Genomic DNA, 19,820 nt, shown 5'->3' with positions numbered 1-19,820 from the left:
CTCCCCCCACTACCCGCACTGGTACTTCTCTTGATTACATAGAAATAACAGTAACCAATAAACTAACAAGAGTAATCATTACCTTAGCAATTTAAATCTCCAGCTAAGCTTAAAGTTACCTATAGAGAAGAACGTTGAAGGATATTCTATGGTCTTCTTATAGATAGGATTATATCATCATACTTCATACTAATATTATAAATACAAAAGTTTAGATGGATTTGGTTTGTTAGAGTTTGTAGCTTAAACTACTGAACGGATTTCGATGAAATCTGGTATAGATGTAGAGGATTGTCCGGAAGAACACATAGACTACTTAATTTTGTTTTTTTTTTAATACCACGCGGACGGATCGCGGGCGAAAGCTAGTGTCAAATAAATAAATAATTATTCCATCATTGTTCAGGCACGTAAATTAAGTATCTGATATTTTAACACGGTGTCGTAACTGCCAATACGATTAAAAAGCGAGCAGTCGCGGCCGCGAGCCCTCAAATAACCCAGCCTGATTTATTGCTGGCCAGGGAGCAAATTTCTTTTACATTTTTATTTTAATTAATCTGAGTACTATCAGTTACCTATACGATTAAAATCAAATGAGAAACTTGATGATGTGTAATTAAACATCCACTTTACACGTATTCTGTTATGTTACACTTTATTAAGCGAATTTAATTAACACGCCAACGAAGGTTTCCTTCAAAGATATAGAAAATAAACACTGTTAAAATTTTATGTTGTAAAATGTCAAGTAATAACTGACCTCAGTAATACTGTGAGCAAGCAACAACTTGGAAGTTGTAGGTTGAACGGAAGTCCGCGACCCGAACCTTCGCAGTCACGAGGTTGCCTTCGAAAGGCGACTTCCGCGCCACTTTATCGCTCTAATGGCTCCTCGAGGGAGTGTATTACTGGAAGCCACCGCAAGTTATCGTTTATGTAACTTTGAGAGAGCTTTTGAAGGGATCATATAAGCACTATGTCTTGCTTTAAGCTTTAATTAAAAGTTAAAATTGAATTAATACAATTTTATATGACGTAAAGATTCTAATATGTTAAAACGTTGCTCTTCCTGGCTCTGCTACCACAATGTATGAATAACGTTTATAATGTGTGGTTGTGTTTGCGCAGCGGGCGTGAGGACGGTGGATGTGCAGGCGGTGGAGGGCATGGTGGCGCAGTTCCCCTGCGACCTGGGCACCGCCGCCAACGATAAGGTCTACATGGTCTTCTGGTTCAGAGACGATGCCGGCATTCCGCTCTACAGGTAAGACCTTACTATTCACTATCTATTTCGTTGTTTACTTTTGTAGAAAATATTTTGGTGTTAAAGGCTGACGTCGTATCAGATTTCTACTGATAATTTCTCAAAACATTCCTTTATGACAAAATTATCATATCATTGCTGTAGTAACATTATCTTTTCTATTTCATCAAAAATATTGGTATGGTATGTATACTTCGAAAATAACTAAATATTATTCGATTTCTCCGAGGACTGTTATGTTATTTCACTCTAAAATCAATTCGTCTACGAAAATCCTCTTCAGAATTCGAGAAATTTAAAATTCAGAAGCAGTACTCGAGGCTCCATGCAAAGAAGGTAATTAGTTCATAGTCGCACTTTATTTAGTGAACCAACTTATAAAACTCGTTAGCTCGACTTTAATATCAACTCGAGTTCACGCACGGAGTCCTCCAAATGTGCACTGCTCCAGTGCCAGCCGGAGAGTTGTCTACTGAAGGTGCCGGAGCTAATTTAAATGTTCAGCTCGTGTCGTAAGTTTAATTGGAAAAGACGTAGCGATGCAATCACAGAACCGGATTAAACTAGCGCAAAGCGGCTACGGCTGCTCCGATAGGCGCAAAATAAACTCCGCCCGGAGTCACGTGATTGTGCTATTTGAATATCCCATTCGCGAAGGATTAGGTTTATTGGGTCGTGAGTAAACATTATATCCCTCCGATGTTGCCTTCGAAAAAACTTAATAACATCCGAAAATCGGAATCCGACTATCACGTTAGGATATTTTTTTACAAGAAATTAAATTCATCCTAAAAACGTAATATTCCTTTATTATATATCATGACCTCAATCGTTAATATACCTTCTTACATGTTCATGATATGTAAAAAAACTTTATTAGATGTACAGATATACATATAAGTATGGGTACATGCACAGTTAGTGTTCTTACAACGGCTGTAATAAAAGGTACAATTATAAGATGTGCGAAGGTGCACTTGTCAGCTGGTGTATTCACGCTTCTAATTCCCGCGCGCGTTAATTGTGTGGAGCGAGCGGGCGGGCAGGCAGGCAGGCGGGCAGGCAGGCAGGCGGGCAGGCGGGCAGGCGGGCAGGCGGGCCTGCGGGTAGGCGGGCAGGCGGGCGAAAGGCGGGCAAATTCTCGCCGTACACATAAATCTTTCAGCGGTGTCGCGCGTCGCAAGACCTGCCTCCATTGTTGTCTTGAATAGAATTCACAATTACATGGATGTGTTTTAATGAACGGTAGGTCATACGTCTTTTCATACTCATACAAATAACTAATTTAAGACATTTAAGACTCTTTAGTTTCTTTACATAAGTTACAATAACGATTTATTCGTGTGAAGGATGCTGTAGGCTTAATAAACCATAGCTAAATAGTAGGTAATTGTTACTCGTGTTCTGTCAATCATGTAGTGTAGTGTATTGGCTCTTAACTGTACAATATAATCTTTAATGACCGTGATAGGTAATATTTTGTTACAAACAAGCAGCCGATAGTGTATTGTACATTGTTAATTAGTGGCCCGGCGGCGGCGGGCGGCGGGCGGCGGGCGAGGGACGGAGGAGAGGCGCTGCTCTTTTGGGCATCGCCATTGTGTTTTGTGCTGAATTTGCGCTCCTCGAACACAACAGCGCTTCGCTCTTAGTAATAATGTTTACGTTGTTCCGGCCCCGGAATATTTGCTTTCCGCAAAATAAATTCTTACCCATGTCATGACGTCGTTTGTGATATTGATATTTCCTTTTGTATTGCTACAGCAAATAATCATCAAAAGAAAGATATAATTAAAACAAGGAGAGTCATATTTGTTAGTATAATGCTGATTTCTATTTCTTACGTCACACGCTTTAGCGTACATTATAATATTTTTTATATTATCAATGTTTTTAAATATGCGATAAAAATATACAGAGAACTGAGATCGCGACTACATCGTTGAGGTCATATTCTCCGGCAACCGCTTTGATGGATTACACTAACTTTTGTGCTTACGTCTAAGATATTTTTATAGCAAAATTCTCCAAGGACATAGAATCGTTAAATTAAGTGGAATCATCAATCTACTTGTTATTTACGCGCAAAGTAATTTCTAATCCTCAAACAGTGTCGCCGGAGGGTCGCAATATTTCATCGTCAGGATTACAGTCTGCGGAGGATGACGCTCCTGACAGAGGGGTACTGCGCACTGTTTTATCCCACCGCTAGATTTACTGCGACCGGTACACGGCCACGGGACCGGCTTTGTTGGACCAAATAAGCGATTTGATGTTGCGGACCGTTTAGAATATTTAGGGAGCGCTCGAACTGGCCGGGGAGTGCGGGGCGCGGAGTGCGGGGTGCGGGGTGTAATGAGTTGGCGAAGTTGGGAAGTGACCGAGCACATGTCGGGAACGACGATAAATGGAGCCATTTGGACACATGTTTCAAATAAATTTAATATATGTCCTGGAATGGCAGCCAACTTTTTAGATTTCGTAACTTGTAAGTGCTTAATCCTTATTTACAGCTCATAACATGGTAATTATTGCGATAATAATCTTTACCTAAAAACATTTTGCTAAAATAAAATGTAGGCAGTAAATTCAATGTAGCTAACCGTCGCGTCGTCGTTATATTTTAATTTTGGATTTTCTTTGTCAACATAAAACATTCTAAAAGTAATTAACTTCTACCTTTAATGAGTAAAGTTATCGAGCTTAAATTTATTTAACACTTCGGTGGTACTGGTAAGCGTAAAATGGATAAAATTACATTAACGTCCAAGATAAACACCGAGCACATATTCGTGCGACTGGACCAGTTTGATTCCCCACTTCAAACACCTGTATCCTAGTTGTAGCGGGGAGCGGAGTGCGGAGTACTTGGTAGCGATTAAAGAATCTGTCTCGAGCGCACTCCATTGTTTTATAATTCATAGGTAGGAGCGAGCAGCGGCCAGCAGTACGCTAATCTCACCCGCATCAATTCAGGGACGAAGGTTACAATTAATCCGGGAGACTATTAATTATGCTTTAAGGACCACGGCTTTCCCTAACACGGATTCCTCTAAATAGATAAATGGTTTTATTAATGCAAGGGTATTACTTGCAGTAAATCACTCAGGTATTTTCAATTTATTTATATGGAATAAATGTATGTTTTAATTTAAGATATAATATCAGGCTATACCGTTGTTTCTGGGATTGTGATACTTTTGGCCATGAATATTTTTGTCTCATGAACGCCTCGACGGATCTCTGTGAAATTCGGCACAGCTGCTGGCGATATGAAGACAGATAAGCTACTTAATATAGATTTGTTAATTCCGCATGGACGGAGTCGCTGGCAAAAGCTTGTGTAGTTATACAATGAAGAAAAAATACTGCGATTTGCTCACAGCGTCTCCGAGTATAGTCGATTTGTTTAGCAGTGGTAGGGAAACATTTGTCCCTGTTACAAATATTGCTAGATTATTATTTGTTGTTGTGATTTCCGAGGGCGAGGGCTAGAGGGAGCGGGGTGCGGGGTGCGGGGTGCGGGGTGATTAATCGCGCGCGAGCAGCGCCAAGGCTGTGCGGAATGAACTTTGAGCACTCGCAGGAAATGTCGGTTATGTTATGCCGAATGATTGATACGGTTTACCTGCTTTTCGTGTTGTTCACTGTTTGCCATATTAATCTCTCTACTTGTGATTTCGAACCGTAGTTTCATAACTACGGTTAAGTTATATCCACGATTTTTTTTTTAGGTTATTATTGCGTAATACTACGATGTAATATTGAGTCAGATGATTTGTTAATAAAAGCTTGTCAGTACATATTGACCAGAACAGACAAATTCATAGTGTCATATGTATACATATTGATACTAAAATAATCAAATACATTTGTTCTTATTCTTTTGACTTTCTTAGTTATCATGAGAATGCTTTCGACTTGCTTTTAGTAATAAAGTAATTCTTCCTTAACAGTACATACGCCATCCCTGCGCGCCTGACCGCCTGCGCGCGGCCGCCTATCGCCAAAAGTTATACAAAACTAACGACACGCAGCTAGCACTTGATGGATCTCTATTACGACTCCTAAATCACTTTTATTACGCACATTAATATCTCCTAAAACAACGCTTCATTATGACTTAATATGTATTAATATTATCAGGCCTTCGAGGCTAGAAATAGTCATTTTTTATTATAAATACAAGCACATTAACTAGAATATTCTAACTATAATTTTTAATAATTTCAATTAATTATTTTCATTGTAGTCTATTTATATATATATTGTTTTCGACCAAATTTAGTTATTAGTACAGAAGTATATAAAAATTGTAGAGCTCTGCTCAATTTAACAATAGTTTTAATTGTGTGAATTACAGATTATTAAATTCGAACATTTCCACGTACACGAACACAACTTCCCTCGTATATCATATCCACGTATAATTTTAATGAAACATGTTAAGGTGGTTGTACATATATTATGAATATTACGTTCTTTGTATAATTATCTAATTACGATACGTTCGAAAATGGTACTGTATTATTAAACTTGACTGCTAATTAAATAGTATTTTTATGGGAAAGCGTCATCTGTGTAGAAAAAATTAAAAAATATCTGAATCTTTGATATTAGAACCGAATATCTTTTATATACGAATATAAAAATTGGACTGAGATATTTGACTGTGTACCTACTTTTCCAACAGTCTATTTTTTGGGTCTGTGCCAAGTTACAAGGTCAATTAGCAGAACATTCTGTTATATTTTTAAAACATGACACAAATATAAAAATTGGACTGAGATATTTGACTGTGTACCTACTTTTCTAACAGTCTATTTTTTTGGGTCTGTGCCAAGTTACAAGGTCAATTAGCAGAACATTCTGTTATATTTAGAACCATAAAAAATATACATCTTTAACAAAAGAGCATTTACATAAACACAATTACACGTATAAATTACAAAGAATTCTAGTATCATGTTATTTATGTGTTCATTAACATAAAAAGACAATACGAACCCTAAACAGTTATTATTCTTTCCTTGGAGGAAATTACATGTTTTGTGTCCGTACATACGCACGTGTCACTTTGCTAACTTATTATTTCCGTAATATATAACATTGTTTATCGTTAGCACGTAGAGATACTAGTAACTAATGATGTAACAGAAGCAGAGAAGAGAATTTGACAAGTCGCCTGCAATACCATACTATAGAAAGACGTGAAGTGGTAGTCATTTCGAGTTTCGTCTGATGAGATAGTGTGCCTGATGCCTCATTGTGGTGTTGATTTGGCGGAGGAGAAATTAATACAATAGTCTTGGTCGAATAAATGAAATCGTTTTTCGCTTGGCTCACACACCACCTCTAGCATTAGAAATATTTCACTAATTCTCTAGCGTTCTCAAATTAATATCTTTGTACTTAAATAATACAGTAAGAATCGTATTAATTTGTCCACTAAGCTTTTTCAATAAATACAATTGTTTTTAAAAATCTTTGTTCGCTACGAATCATGATTTCTGTGGTGACTGACGTCGCGTCACGGCATAAAACACGAAACAAATTAGCCGTCTCCATCACACACGCAACGCAACATACTAACATAAATCGCACCGGATCGCACGCTTGCTCAGTTTTAACACGAATTTATTACAAGTTACATAGTCATTTTGTAATTGATTGTTTTAACTTGGCCCTTTTTAATATTACTTGGTCTTTATACTTGACTTCATTGTATGTCTCAAAGAAGTCTTAATACGCGTTCCTTTTGATGTCCAAAATGTCGCCAACTCGAAACTCTACACTGGATCTATAACTGATGAATTGAGTTCCAAATATATTACGAAATAACTGTTTAACATAACAAAGTTAACATTAATTATTATTAGCGTAACCAAAGCTACCAATTTGACTTAGTAAAGATACTAAAGTGACATATTGGAATAAGTTATTTTTAAGTAACCTACACTTTGTCGTTTCTCATTCGCCGCAGATGTAAGAAAACTTTAAGCTACGTCTTTAAATATTAACTTTTTTACTTAGGAAACTTTAAGGTTATTCCATTTTTATATTTAGTTCTTGCCGCTTTCGTAAGTTATATTGAATACTCTCGCAGACTTTCTTTACAACTTATAATACCACTCTGAGCCTCTACGTTTTCATTATAATTTCACACTAAAGGAAAAGTTATATATTTCTTGTATTCCACTTCTTCTGACTTACTTATTTCTGACTTAATATCTTTGATAAACTAATCTGAGCAAGACGAATATCAACTCTACGGCAATGTTACTCTGCTATACGCAAAGCCATGACTTGTATCCCTTACCATAGTGTCCACTAATTAAAAAACTCTAAATGCATCATATATTTTATAATAACTAGCAAAATGATGTCCATACATTTTATGCTGACTGATAAATGGCTTGCTATAACTACAAGAATAAAATATTTTTATTCACAATAGTGATTAAAATACAATCTATTATGTTACGTCTTTAACAACAAGATGTAATCACAATCGCAACAGACATCTGTTCTTGTTATGCAAATGCAATTAGATATTGATTCATCCGTTTTGAACTCGTAACATTATAGATTCGTCGGCGAACAGTTCCCGACTTCCCGCGGGAACTGACTGCCAACTGTAACGACAACTATCTATGCATTCTATTTTCACTACAGTCTTTTATGTATGTACTTTCTGTTATTTGAATATGTTTGTTATGATTTCCCACTTACGTAAGTCAACTTATCATAATACAAGAATTAATAACCTATAACTTTCTCTGACATGTTTGCACACGAACTAAGAATATTTAGTTTCGTTTACTCTATGGCGCTTACAAGAGCGATGTTTGTTTGACTGTGATATAAGAACTATTTTGAAATTTAATTATATATTAATTACATATATGCACGGTAGAAAGTCGTTGGTTGCGGAAGGCGGAGAATCGTATTTTATGGAAGTTATTGGGGAAGGCCTATACCCAACAGTGGGTGGATAAAGGCTGTTGATGATGATTATTTGCATTTGCTTATTTATAAATCAGAATAAAAGGTAATCGTCGAACTAATTTATACGGATATATTTGTAAGTGTGTATTACAAACGTGTTCGATTCATTGGCAAGGTCCGCTCGGGTTCACTGCGGGTTGTCGAGCCTCGCGGTTCCTTTCCGATGATTAATGGTATTGGATTACTTCGTATATTTGATGCTCAAGAAATGTTAGGTGACGTCATAAATCTCCTTTATATACCGTCAATCATTTGCCTGTCTTGAAGCAAGACCAGAATTCAAATCATCAAATATGTTTTAATTAATACAATAAAGAGTTACGAGAATTTGAAAGTTTGTATCAAAATACAGTAGTAATGTTATGTAAAAATAAAAAAATATTTTGTGAGCTAGGTATACCGAAACAAATGAAGAATAATTTTACGCCTTACTGCTAATAAATGTTCTTATTAACATAAAAAGACAACTTAGATGAAATTGCTACACTATTTCTTTGTTCAAAATTACCTGCAATTTTATAAACGTTATCTGTGACATAAAGTGCTTTGTCATCGCACAAAAAAGGCATATTTTGTAATTTTTTGTCACATTTTATCAAACTAGAAATTCGATAAGTTATTAGTGATCTTAAATTTATGTAACAAAAAACGTTTAATATTTGAATAAACATTTTATTATTAAGGTAATTTTAAAGGAAAGATTGTAAATACGTTAATTAAAATATTTGCTACATGTGTGCGCCTGTGACGCGGCTAACGCACATTTGATAGGCATTCAATTAACCAATGACAGAATTGAAAACGGAATTCATTTGCTGTCGGGCTTGTAATTACGCGCGCGAGTGTACCTCTGTAGAGTACACTGCCGCACACACTGCTGCCTCCAATTGTAAACACCAATATTGTACAGTTTAAACGTGTTTTTACAACAAATACATTACGTTTACACGTAAACAGCATGATATTTTGATGTCTGTTTCTATCAAATGGAGCGTGGCATTACTGGTGCTATGAAATAACACGCAAACGGATCTATAGTTGACACGCATGTCATGATGACAGCCAACATTGGAACCAAATGGATTAGAAAACAGTGATAGTTTAAAAACAATTATTTATTCTTCTTTAACAAAACGAGATTTTAAACTATGTTGTAAATCCACATTTTCACTGGTTACTTTGAAATATCGTTGCTTGGATGTCGCGAGACATTCCCCTCCCCTTCCCCTTGTCGCGTGTCCTATGTCGACACAAACTTACTGCCATTTATCGTCAGCCAAGTTCTTGTCCCACCCCCATATCTTGTATTTCTTTGCTCCAACGTGTCTTCCTGTTGCAGCACTACGACATCCACTCCTATGTTTTCCAGTGATATTTATACTTTCTTGAAGCTTTTGTACCTAATACATTATAAGATTTTACATTTGTGTAACTCTCTTAGGATTATTTGTATAAATTAGCCTAAGAACTTTTAGGAAAATCACTATGCTTTCAATTAGCAACGACTTCATGAACACCTCCTATAAATTAATGATTAAAACATATAACAATTAATGACTCGTTCATTTGACAGCACAATTGAACTAATTACATTGAAATCAAAGCCCAAATGTTTGATTTACAAATCGACATTTCCAAAGAGTATGTGAAAATTAATTTTGGCAATACTAAACCAACCTATGTTTATATGAACAAAAATTTGTAAATGGGAATACATAAACAAGCATAAATGTAGCTATAATTTTAACATTTGATGTTAAAGCTGACTGTTATTAATATTGTTACAATGAAATTTGTATTTCAATGATATTGGATAACAAGTATTACTGTGTGGAACATTTAACATTTGCTTTACGAGACACAACCTTACCGTCGTCGTTGCGTCCTCGTGTCGGAAGCGCAAGGTGAGACCGGCCTGCAAACTTCATTAATTATGCAACGAAGAAAGCATAATAAAGTTAGACGCTTCCTTTGTTTAGACAAAAGCGTAAGATATAAAGTTGTGAGGCGTTAAATAATCTGATTAAATACTTTGTTACGCTGCTATGGAATTAAGTGTTTCATTTAAAGTACGAATTAACATAAACTGTTGAAGACTAAATAAAACGCTGGAAGAAGCAAGCAATAAGTGAACCAGATAATTCAACAGCTCTTGTTCCAGTTTTCTAAACAGTACCTACTGCTGGCTCAGTCCAAACCTTAAGCTGCATATACTCTGTTAATATAATAATTCAACTTTCACTTGGACTGAGAGTGTGTATAGACTACACAAATAAAAGAGAAGACATTGTTTACAATTGAATTAACTTTTGTTTTTAAGAAATGACAACTATACATAAAGTGTTATCAAATAATATGAGATCATCTGTCATGCCCGTAGAAGCCTCGATAAGGATTGTATATTCGTGTGGCGGGGAGGGGTTGTCCCGAGCGCCGTCAGATGTATTTCTGTAATATTTCTCAGCGCACGTCAGCACAAACTTTCAGTTATATTTATCGCTCGGAAAATTTTCACCTTCCGGTTTATGACGTCATCATGTCGGCGCATAACGTTTTTCTATTTCTACATATAATTGGTTGCGATTTTATAAAACCACAGAAATTGGTCAATAAAGCTTTTTTTAGAGAAACGGATACAGAAAAGGAGTGTTTAGTATTCGACACCGGGAACGTAATAAAGTTAAGTGGCCTCGGCGTTAGTACAAGATACAAAGTTCTGTGGCTCGGGTAATGCCATTAAATTATTTGATACTGAAGAAATATCACCTATACGCTAAAAAGAACCTTTTATACGCATACTTTAAGATATATAAATACTTAAAATGACCTTAGAATAGGATAATGTCCTATTACACTTTACCCTGGAATAAAAAAAAATTGTTCTGTACAACCTGATCGATGTCCGCTCCGTGTACGGGGCAACAAAAAAGAGTGTTGGGTAGAGGTATCGACAAAAACCCGTAGTGTCAGCAATTTGTTTGACAACCACAAGCCAGTCGATATATCGAGAGTTTGGTTGTTGACATCGACATCGACAAGTTTAGCTCGGCTGCGGTCGTTCCGAGCAGGTATTGTGCGCAGTTTGCCGGAGACGGGACAATATTTTCAGACTAGCGTTATCTAAGCCTGTCAAGTGCGGAAAAGCTATATATTTGACAAACGATCCGAACACAACGACGTTTCAGAGGTTTATACTTATTTCACAATATTTTTGGAATTATGAAGAATCTATTTAAAATTTGTTCTAACTTTTAGTAATGGGGTACGAATATTAAAGTTAATTTTGCACCCTTAACCTGATGAATCTGGTCTTGAATTAGTTCAATGAAACGACGGTAGAGGGCGTAATATTTCATTTAGTTAATTTCCGACTTACCACGACCACATTGTACTGTCGACGAAAATTAGTGTATCGCAGACTATCCTAGAATTCCTAGTATTGTAAACCATTCAAAATGCTTTCTTATATTATTTTGAGCTTTAAAAAGTGAAGGTGCATTACCAGTTAGTTAGCCGCTAAGGATAGCACTTATTGTATATTGTTATGCTGTTCCCAATATTGAACTGAATACAAGTGAGCACAATACATGAACCGTTGGGTTGCGCAATTCCCGCGGGCCCGAGTTCTTGACACGTCAACGTTCAAGATATTGACTGGCGGATGGCGGCTGGCGGCTGTCGACGGCGATTGTCAAACAAATTGCTGACAATATGATTGTATTTCTGTAAGTACGTGACGCCCCACGCGGCACACATTCCTCTCAATTCTATACATTTACCAACAATATTTTAGCTGTAATATTTCCTTTTCACTTATCGTAAAACAAAAATAGTTTTACCTTTATCAATAAATCCTGTGAAAGTGGACTTATTTTTAAGAAACATAGGCATTAACCTAGGTAATATTTAGACTAGTAACTAGTTACAAAAGTGGTATTTTCATGTTATTGAAGTCCGTTTCCTCATGATACGGTTTTGTACTAACACACAATATTGGACAGTGAAATAGCAAGGTCCAGTTCAATATTGACAATGTTTAAATTTAAACAGTTTGATAATACGTTCCACAACTTTGTATCTTACTTTATTCTGTCTAAAAACTGGCTCCACTTAACTTTATTGCGTTCCCCGCGTCGCATACTAAGCGCCCGGCGTCCTGTCTCTTCGCCTAATAAAAAGTTTCAAGCCTAATTTATTTAGTTATATTGTCAAGGTAAAACGTCGCCGGAAAATTTCCACCTTTTTTTTCAGACTTAAATACTTTAATTAGGCTCTTTGTCTTAATTTTTTATACTTCATACTAATATTATAAATATAAAATGTCGAATAGACAAGTTCATTACTATGCAATTTCAAAATGTTTCTACGATAAGAAATCAGGTGCAGATGGAAAACGTAGTCTGGAAGAACACATAGGCGACTTCTTCTTAATTAACGAATTATGTATTCCATGTTTTCATTGTAAAATTATAAAAATTCCCACGACTTCAGTACATTTATTTGGATGCTAGATGAAAATATAGTCAATGGTCGTAACAAACTTACCAACATAACAGTAAATTACATAATAAGAGTTGTTCGTTTCACTACAAAGTCAGACATAAAGCATAAAGAGGTCTGCGGTTTATAGATGGGCTGTGCCGTCAAATTAATATGAACAGTCGACCACTTAAACGTGGACCTTTATCATAAATTGTCAGGTAATTTGAAGTAGGCAGCTGAAATCGCTTTCATTAATGATTTACTGAGCTTCAAACTGGACGTCCATGTCTACGTTGTATTTTATGTCTACGATGTGTTGTTAATGCCTAATGTAATATTTATGTTAATAACGAAATCGATACCTTGTTGGTAGAGACTGTTTGAATTTAGTAATAACTGTAATAAAACATCTACCAAGAAGATGATGAGTGACGTTAAATTATGTAAATTTCCTTATTGTGATTATCATTTGTAGCTTTGTCGACTTAAAACCTTTTTTAATGTGAAACAATGTTAGCATCGAACAAAGTTCGTAATCAATGCAAAATGTACGAGCAGAGCGAAACATTGAGTCCCGGTTTTGGCAACGCGATACTTGTAACAATACGAAAAAAGTTTCATTTTCGATCAAAACAAATAGCCCAGATAGGAGATGCATTGAATGAACCCGCGCCTCACTGTATCACTCAGCACTTTCAACATTTTCACGTTTCAAAATATAGAACAGTCAAAAAATAGCCACCGCAGCGAGCATTTGTGGAGCTCGGCAACAACCCGCCCCGGAGATACTCGCAGCGGACACTTCTCAACTATCATATTCTGCTTCTATCTGAGGCTTATTGTACAAATTAGGTTTTATACCTTAGCCGCTTCTACTATGAATTTGCTTTGAACGATTTTGTACTGCCTTCAGAAAAACAATTTCATTTCAGAGTATTTAGTTTAATCAGAACCTAATACATTATGTTTGTTTTAATTTAGTTTTACTTTAGTTATTAAAGTTGATACGTATCCTTTTAAAACATAGTTAAAATAACTATGTTTTTAAAGGATACATTTGTTTGGTAGAGTTAAGCTGAAATAAGTTTTGGATGTAATCCAATATATCAAAGGCAGCCATCGCTGCGACAGATTTATAAGGGTACGAAAAAAAGACAGAAAATCTTTTAAAGCTATTGTAAACCAAGTACTGTTCTAACCTGCTTTTATAATTATTTGTTGGAAGTATGTTTAACACAACAACAACATGCAGTCAATGTATTTTCAAAAATGTAGTTGCTACTAAGCGTTTTCCTTCAAAAGCTTTCCAAATTCAAAAAGTTGACAAATAATAAGTTTGTCTGTTGTTTGTGAAATATCATTAAAAGTCCAAGTAAGTTTAAAAATGTATTCTTAAATAGTATTACAACTTTGAAATGAAAGATTCAAAAGACTGCGAGAAAATTGAATAAAACTTAGTGAGATCTCGCTGGCAGGCAACAACGTTTTACAAACTTAAAAACCTTGTTGAGCCAGGTGTAGTGCAATCTTTAGTTTAGCAAAAAATGCATCGAAGTCAAGTTTTTTGGTGTAATGTTAAATTAACCAAGAAAAGACGCATTTATTTAAAACACAGTTTTCAGGAAAATTGTGCTTTTTATATTTCAGATATATTGATGTAAAAGTTAGAATCAGAACATTTGTCCCCATTTTGGGGCACATTTAGTTTTGGCGCAGTAAGCATATACTCCAAATAATAGCACCTCGTCATATTTTACACAAAAGCAGAAAAAAAGTTTGCTAGTGTTTTCGTTCATACTATGCCTTCATAAATCTGTCGACACGCCGCCGCCGGCTGCTTTTGATGTATTGAATTAAGCCTAAACCTGTCGCGCCCTGGTTACACTGCCTGCTATGAAAATAATGCAAATTATTCCTAAAAGAATATGGATTTTATTGTCATAATATTCAATATTTTAATGCTAAAACAATATGTTTTCTAATCACTAAACTATGTTGAAAATTTAATAAAGTAAAGAGAATATTATCATAGCTAATATAACAAAATTCTAATTTATATAAAATTATCAATACATAGATTTGTTATTTAACTTTTATCTGACTTATACACGGGTTATAAAATAACCAAAAAGAAATACGAAATATTTGGGAAGCCAATTCGTTTCGACACGTCGTCGGCTGCTTAGCGAATATCGAATCCGTCACACGTCAGTTTTACTGTCCGGGCCGCCGATGAAATCCGATAGTCCATAAAACTGAATCTGAATGCGAATTGTTAAAATACAAAAATTATTCCTCATTCTGGCTAATGTTATGACGCTTCAATTAATGCATGAATACAACGTTTTATTCAACGTTATTAACGTTGTACTCATTATTCAATACTGAAAAACAAATTTTACTATTACATTACTTACAATAAAACTATCAACTGTTAATGATAGTCTAAAAACCTCCTGCGCTTTTGTCCTATTAACTTATGACTAGCTTATTAAAAATAATAAAAACGATATCCAATGTTACTCACAGATATCGTAGCTTTTTGTTAGTGAAAGAATTTTTGAAATCTGCCCAGTATTGTTTGAGTTATTTACATACATATACACACAAAAATAAAAGTCTTTCCTATTTATAAGATTAGTTTATCTGAACATAAGATATCCTTTATAAGCGAGAAACATCTTGCATAAGTAAAGCAAGGAACAGGTGCATCTAACTTAGCAAAATATTTCATGTCAACTGTCAGCGGAAACTTGCAGCTATTTATACTTTGACGTGTTTCGTGGTCGCTGCATAATGCCTTCCGCTGCTCGACACTTGTCTCCAGTTTCTATACTTGAATTACCGAACTACGACAGACGGAAACAAAACTTTTAGTCAAATATCTTTATGGTAACTTTGCTAAAATAATATCAATCTGTAGAAAACTTAAGGGTACTATGTTTGTTTCCCTCGTTGTTTGTTTTTTTTATTAAATTAAATCTGTAGTCTTTAAGTAAGACGGAGAATATTTTGAGTATCCGATCATCTGGTAATGAAATAAGATTTCTTTGTTGAAATAAAAAGAATTTTCTAGATACTTACTTTACCGCGAAAGAAATCGTAAAAGACGAATGTTAACGAAATGGAAAGGCTTACTATATCAAAAATCATATATCTTTTCTATATAATAGAGACGTATTCAACATATCATTTAGAGAACTATCGAAAAATATTAATTCTGTCAAATTAAATTGCTACAATTCGTCGTATACTTTAAATTTTAAGATATTGTAAATAGTTTATCTATGCAAGGCAAAGACTCAAGATGATGATTGATGCCGCCCCAGCCCTATGACGTCAGCGTTTGTGGCAACCCTAAGTTCTCAGGGCTAATGTATTCACAATAACTTCGTGCGGAAACACAAATAATTGTGTACAATTTCTACAGTATAAATTAAATTTTGTTGAATATCATTTATCGGAAAGCTTTTTAATTAGAAAGTATTGGAAAAATATACTATTACTACATTACCAGACACGTCGATTACTTTAAGAGTATAATATAGAAACATACAAAATTAAGTACTCGTATATAAAACGTATATTGAATTACACGTAACAGTAATCGAACGTTTTCACGAGGAATACTTGTGCGGGAAAATAATATTTTTTATAGTCAGCGAATTTGCCAGGGATCCGAGTTACCCGTATTTTCATGCCATACGAATTCCCGTTGCGGCCTTCCCATAAACTATTCAATATTTTTTTGGGTCGTCGAAATGTTATGAGTGATGACGGATTAAATTGAAGCGGCGACGGTTTGCGCAAACAGGGGCCCCCCGCTGCCCGCGGCGTGGGGGCGGCGGGGGCGGCGGACACCAAACATTACAACGGTTACGTTTTTCACAACTGACACAAAGCTTCGAATTTCACCTGTCTTCATTTTAATTTATCATCATTGTTATTACTTTTACGATGACATGAAAAATTGTAACAGCAATAAATGTGCACGACATTTAAATTAGTTCCTTTGACTTATAGGATTTAATCGAAAATATGACATAACAATATTATTGATGTTGTGTTCCGAAGCCATTACATTTTGCCGATCCATCAAAGTTCCACGAGGAAGTCCACCGCACATTTTAATATCAGAAATTGTTCGATATTTTAAACAAATAAACATTGTGGGTAAATGCTCTATCATTCAGTAAAGACGCATGTAGTCACAAAAACTAAATAACTTTTAAATTTATTTCCGTGATCCCTCGTCGCTATTCTATCAAGATCGAATGTCAAAGGAAAGTTTTTGTACGTGTCGACGTGTGGTATCGCATAAATGATTCTATTCGCTCCGGACATTTTCAGATCACGATACTTTAACCTAAAATATCGTCGGTAGCCGGCGACCATAGCTGAGGTGCTTATGTACAATGCCTATTTGCGACAACCGGCCAATATCAGGAATATCTCGACGGGAAGTTGTTCGAACAGAGGCGCGGTCTGCGGCCGGCGGCGTGCGGCGGCAAACATTGTGCCCATGTGATGCAATTTTGTCCATTTGAAATGAAAGCCACTCGAAACTTAACTCAGGAATTCGTTCATCGAAAATTGAGCACTAAAATATGGCGATGGCATTTCTCTTATTGTTACGTGCAATACGCTTACATTTGCGTAACACGAAATAACTTCATTTGTTCGGGAACGTAAACACTTCCCTTTTGTTTCTCAATTTGAAATTGTAGAAAATTTAAAATATATCGCTTATGAAATCCCACTACATTTTGGATCTTCAAAGGCATTGTTTAGGAATGCTGACATTAAGCAGAGTCCAGTGATTGTGTAAATCAAGTAATCGTATTGAAGAGTTTCTTTGCCAATATAAAAAATGGTGTGTTGTTGCAGTTTCGATGTGCGCGGGAAGCACCTGTCGGAGGCGCGGCACTGGTCGGCGCCGGAGGTGTTCGGGCCACGCGCACACTTCTCTACGGCGCCGCCGCCCGCTTCGCTGCTCGTGCGCGACGTGAAGCGTCGCGACGAGGGCGTCTACCGCTGCCGCATCGACTTCCGCAACACGCAGACAACCAGCTTCCGATACAACCTTACAGTCGTCGGTGAGTTTACAACCAGTTCTATCACCTTACATACCTATACTTAGTTGGACATACGGTCTGTTAATGTTATCGTGCATGTTAACATTCGCACCTAGTACTCGTACTTTGTCTTTAATTAAATATTTGTTAGCTAATTCAAAGTAATATAGAAGCCGTTGAACCCGAGACGCAAGACACTCAAGTTTTTGATTAAACTTTAAATAAGTAAATCAAATTTCGACTGTAGTTTATCGCCGCAAGTCCCAAAACTAATTAGTTGGGTCTCTTTACAGTTGTAGAATTCATACAAATGTATAATTTAACAAGTCCTCTGGGTGTCAGAGTATTGTAGTCGTTAAAGTTTCTTGCAGAATATTCAATCACCGGCCGACGCCGACTTGCGCCGAGGTGCTCCATATTCATTAACACCGCTATGAAATGTTCAATAATTTGATCAGACCCATCGTTACGTATCTACTCGTTACTCCGACGGCGACGCTAACTGTGATTAATTAAATTTTGACACGGCAGCATATCCGCTTCTTGCGCTCAAATCAATTTATCCTTCTCAATAATTCGCACGCTTTTTATTGATACACATTTATGACTTTATTTACTTACACGATCGTCATATGTTTGTTTTGTTTTAACTGTAACCAGTTTAACTTTTATAAATGTATTTTCCCGTTTAAGTCCTGATACTGGCCTGTTGTTTAATCCTCCTGGGAATTGTGCGGCCGCGTGTCAAACTTAAATACCTAAAACGATAATTATTTTAGACAGTTATTTCAGTTTGATACAACATACAGATTTTCGTTTGAATAGTACTTTTATTTATCAAATACAATAATAACATAACTACAATTAAATACAAAAAAATGGTAAACGAGTTCCTTTAAATCAGTATCTATAAATCTAACGGTTGCAATGTGTGTTAGTTAACACTTACCATAAAAAATCTATGTTTTTCGTAGAGTATTTTTCTTCACATCTATCATTTCATTTATTTGAATTGATCTCTTGCATTTCGTCATCGAGTCCCTCAGTGAACGAGATGAGGTCGTCTTCGCGCCGCTTGTCCTTTAATTAAATAACGTCGTTTTATTCTCAGCTCACTCTCACCGACGTTCCTTTATTGAAATTTGATCATTCAGCTTATGGCCGGAACATTTATTTTGCCTGTTTTATATTCCCGGTTCGTTTTCACTTCGATTCCTCCACGGATTTTGGAATTCGTTACTCGAATTCGCGCTTTACGTAACAGCCTGTCGTCCATTTATGGACGAGTGATTTCACGTTGAGTTTATTGCTGTAAATTGATAGATAAAATAAAAAAAAGCTAGAGCTCCTTTACAGAGAAAATCAAAAGAGGAACAGCATATTGCCTGTTATTTAAATCTCGCTTCTGTACTTAAGTACCAACATTCAGAACTACGTGGTTAACCAATAATTGATAATAGATGGCGCTGACAATAATTGTAGATTTATTTTTTTTTCACTTAAAAATAGTAGCATTTTTACATTAAATTGTAACATATTTTTATAAGAATATTAATTGTAGAATTATAATTGTTTAAGTTGCTTAACAAAAGCAACTTTACCAATTTTAGTAACTTGTGTGTGTGTTTATCAGCGAATAAAGAAAATTTTATTTATGGTACTAGTTTACATTTCGACTACAGCAAAAAGTTGTTTGCAGTTCCGCCGGAGAAGCCGGTGGTGGTGGACAGGTGGGGGCGCATCATCAACACCACCACGCTCGGCCCGCACGAGGAGGGTGACGACGTGCTGCTCACCTGCCGGGTGCTGGGAGGTCAGTGCTGCCCTATCACATCTATGTCTCATTACGTCAAAACACCACATACTACTATAGCGGACAACGCATTCAGTGAAAGGAGAGTTCGTTAATCAACGTACTGATACGAATAACTCGGCAATTTTTTTAACGACACATTCACTTCTTATATTTTTAAGAAAGACAACAAACA

General features: G+C 35.9%; 1 protein-coding gene across 2 annotated transcripts in view; it reads left to right on the top strand.

Moving 5' to 3' along the window:
- The window catches only part of LOC106101416 (nephrin-like), a 61,478-nt gene that overhangs the window by 8,757 nt on the left and 32,901 nt on the right, over positions 1 to 19,820 (top strand). For both annotated transcript variants that reach the window (XM_013280652.1, XM_013280651.1), the window contains exons 2-4: positions 1,132 to 1,267; positions 17,645 to 17,853; positions 19,532 to 19,645. In XM_013280652.1, the coding sequence (XP_013136106.1) occupies positions 1,132 to 1,267; positions 17,645 to 17,853; positions 19,532 to 19,645 (459 nt within the window). The remainder of the gene's footprint in view (positions 1 to 1,131; positions 1,268 to 17,644; positions 17,854 to 19,531; positions 19,646 to 19,820) is intronic.

Source organism: Papilio polytes, unplaced genomic scaffold (assembly GCF_000836215.1).
Source record: "Papilio polytes unplaced genomic scaffold, Ppol_1.0 DF823991.1, whole genome shotgun sequence".
In the NCBI taxonomy this organism is placed as follows: Eukaryota; Metazoa; Arthropoda; class Insecta; order Lepidoptera; family Papilionidae; genus Papilio; species Papilio polytes.
Note: the sequence above shows the minus strand (reverse complement) of the source record. Positions and strands in the feature narration are given on the sequence as shown.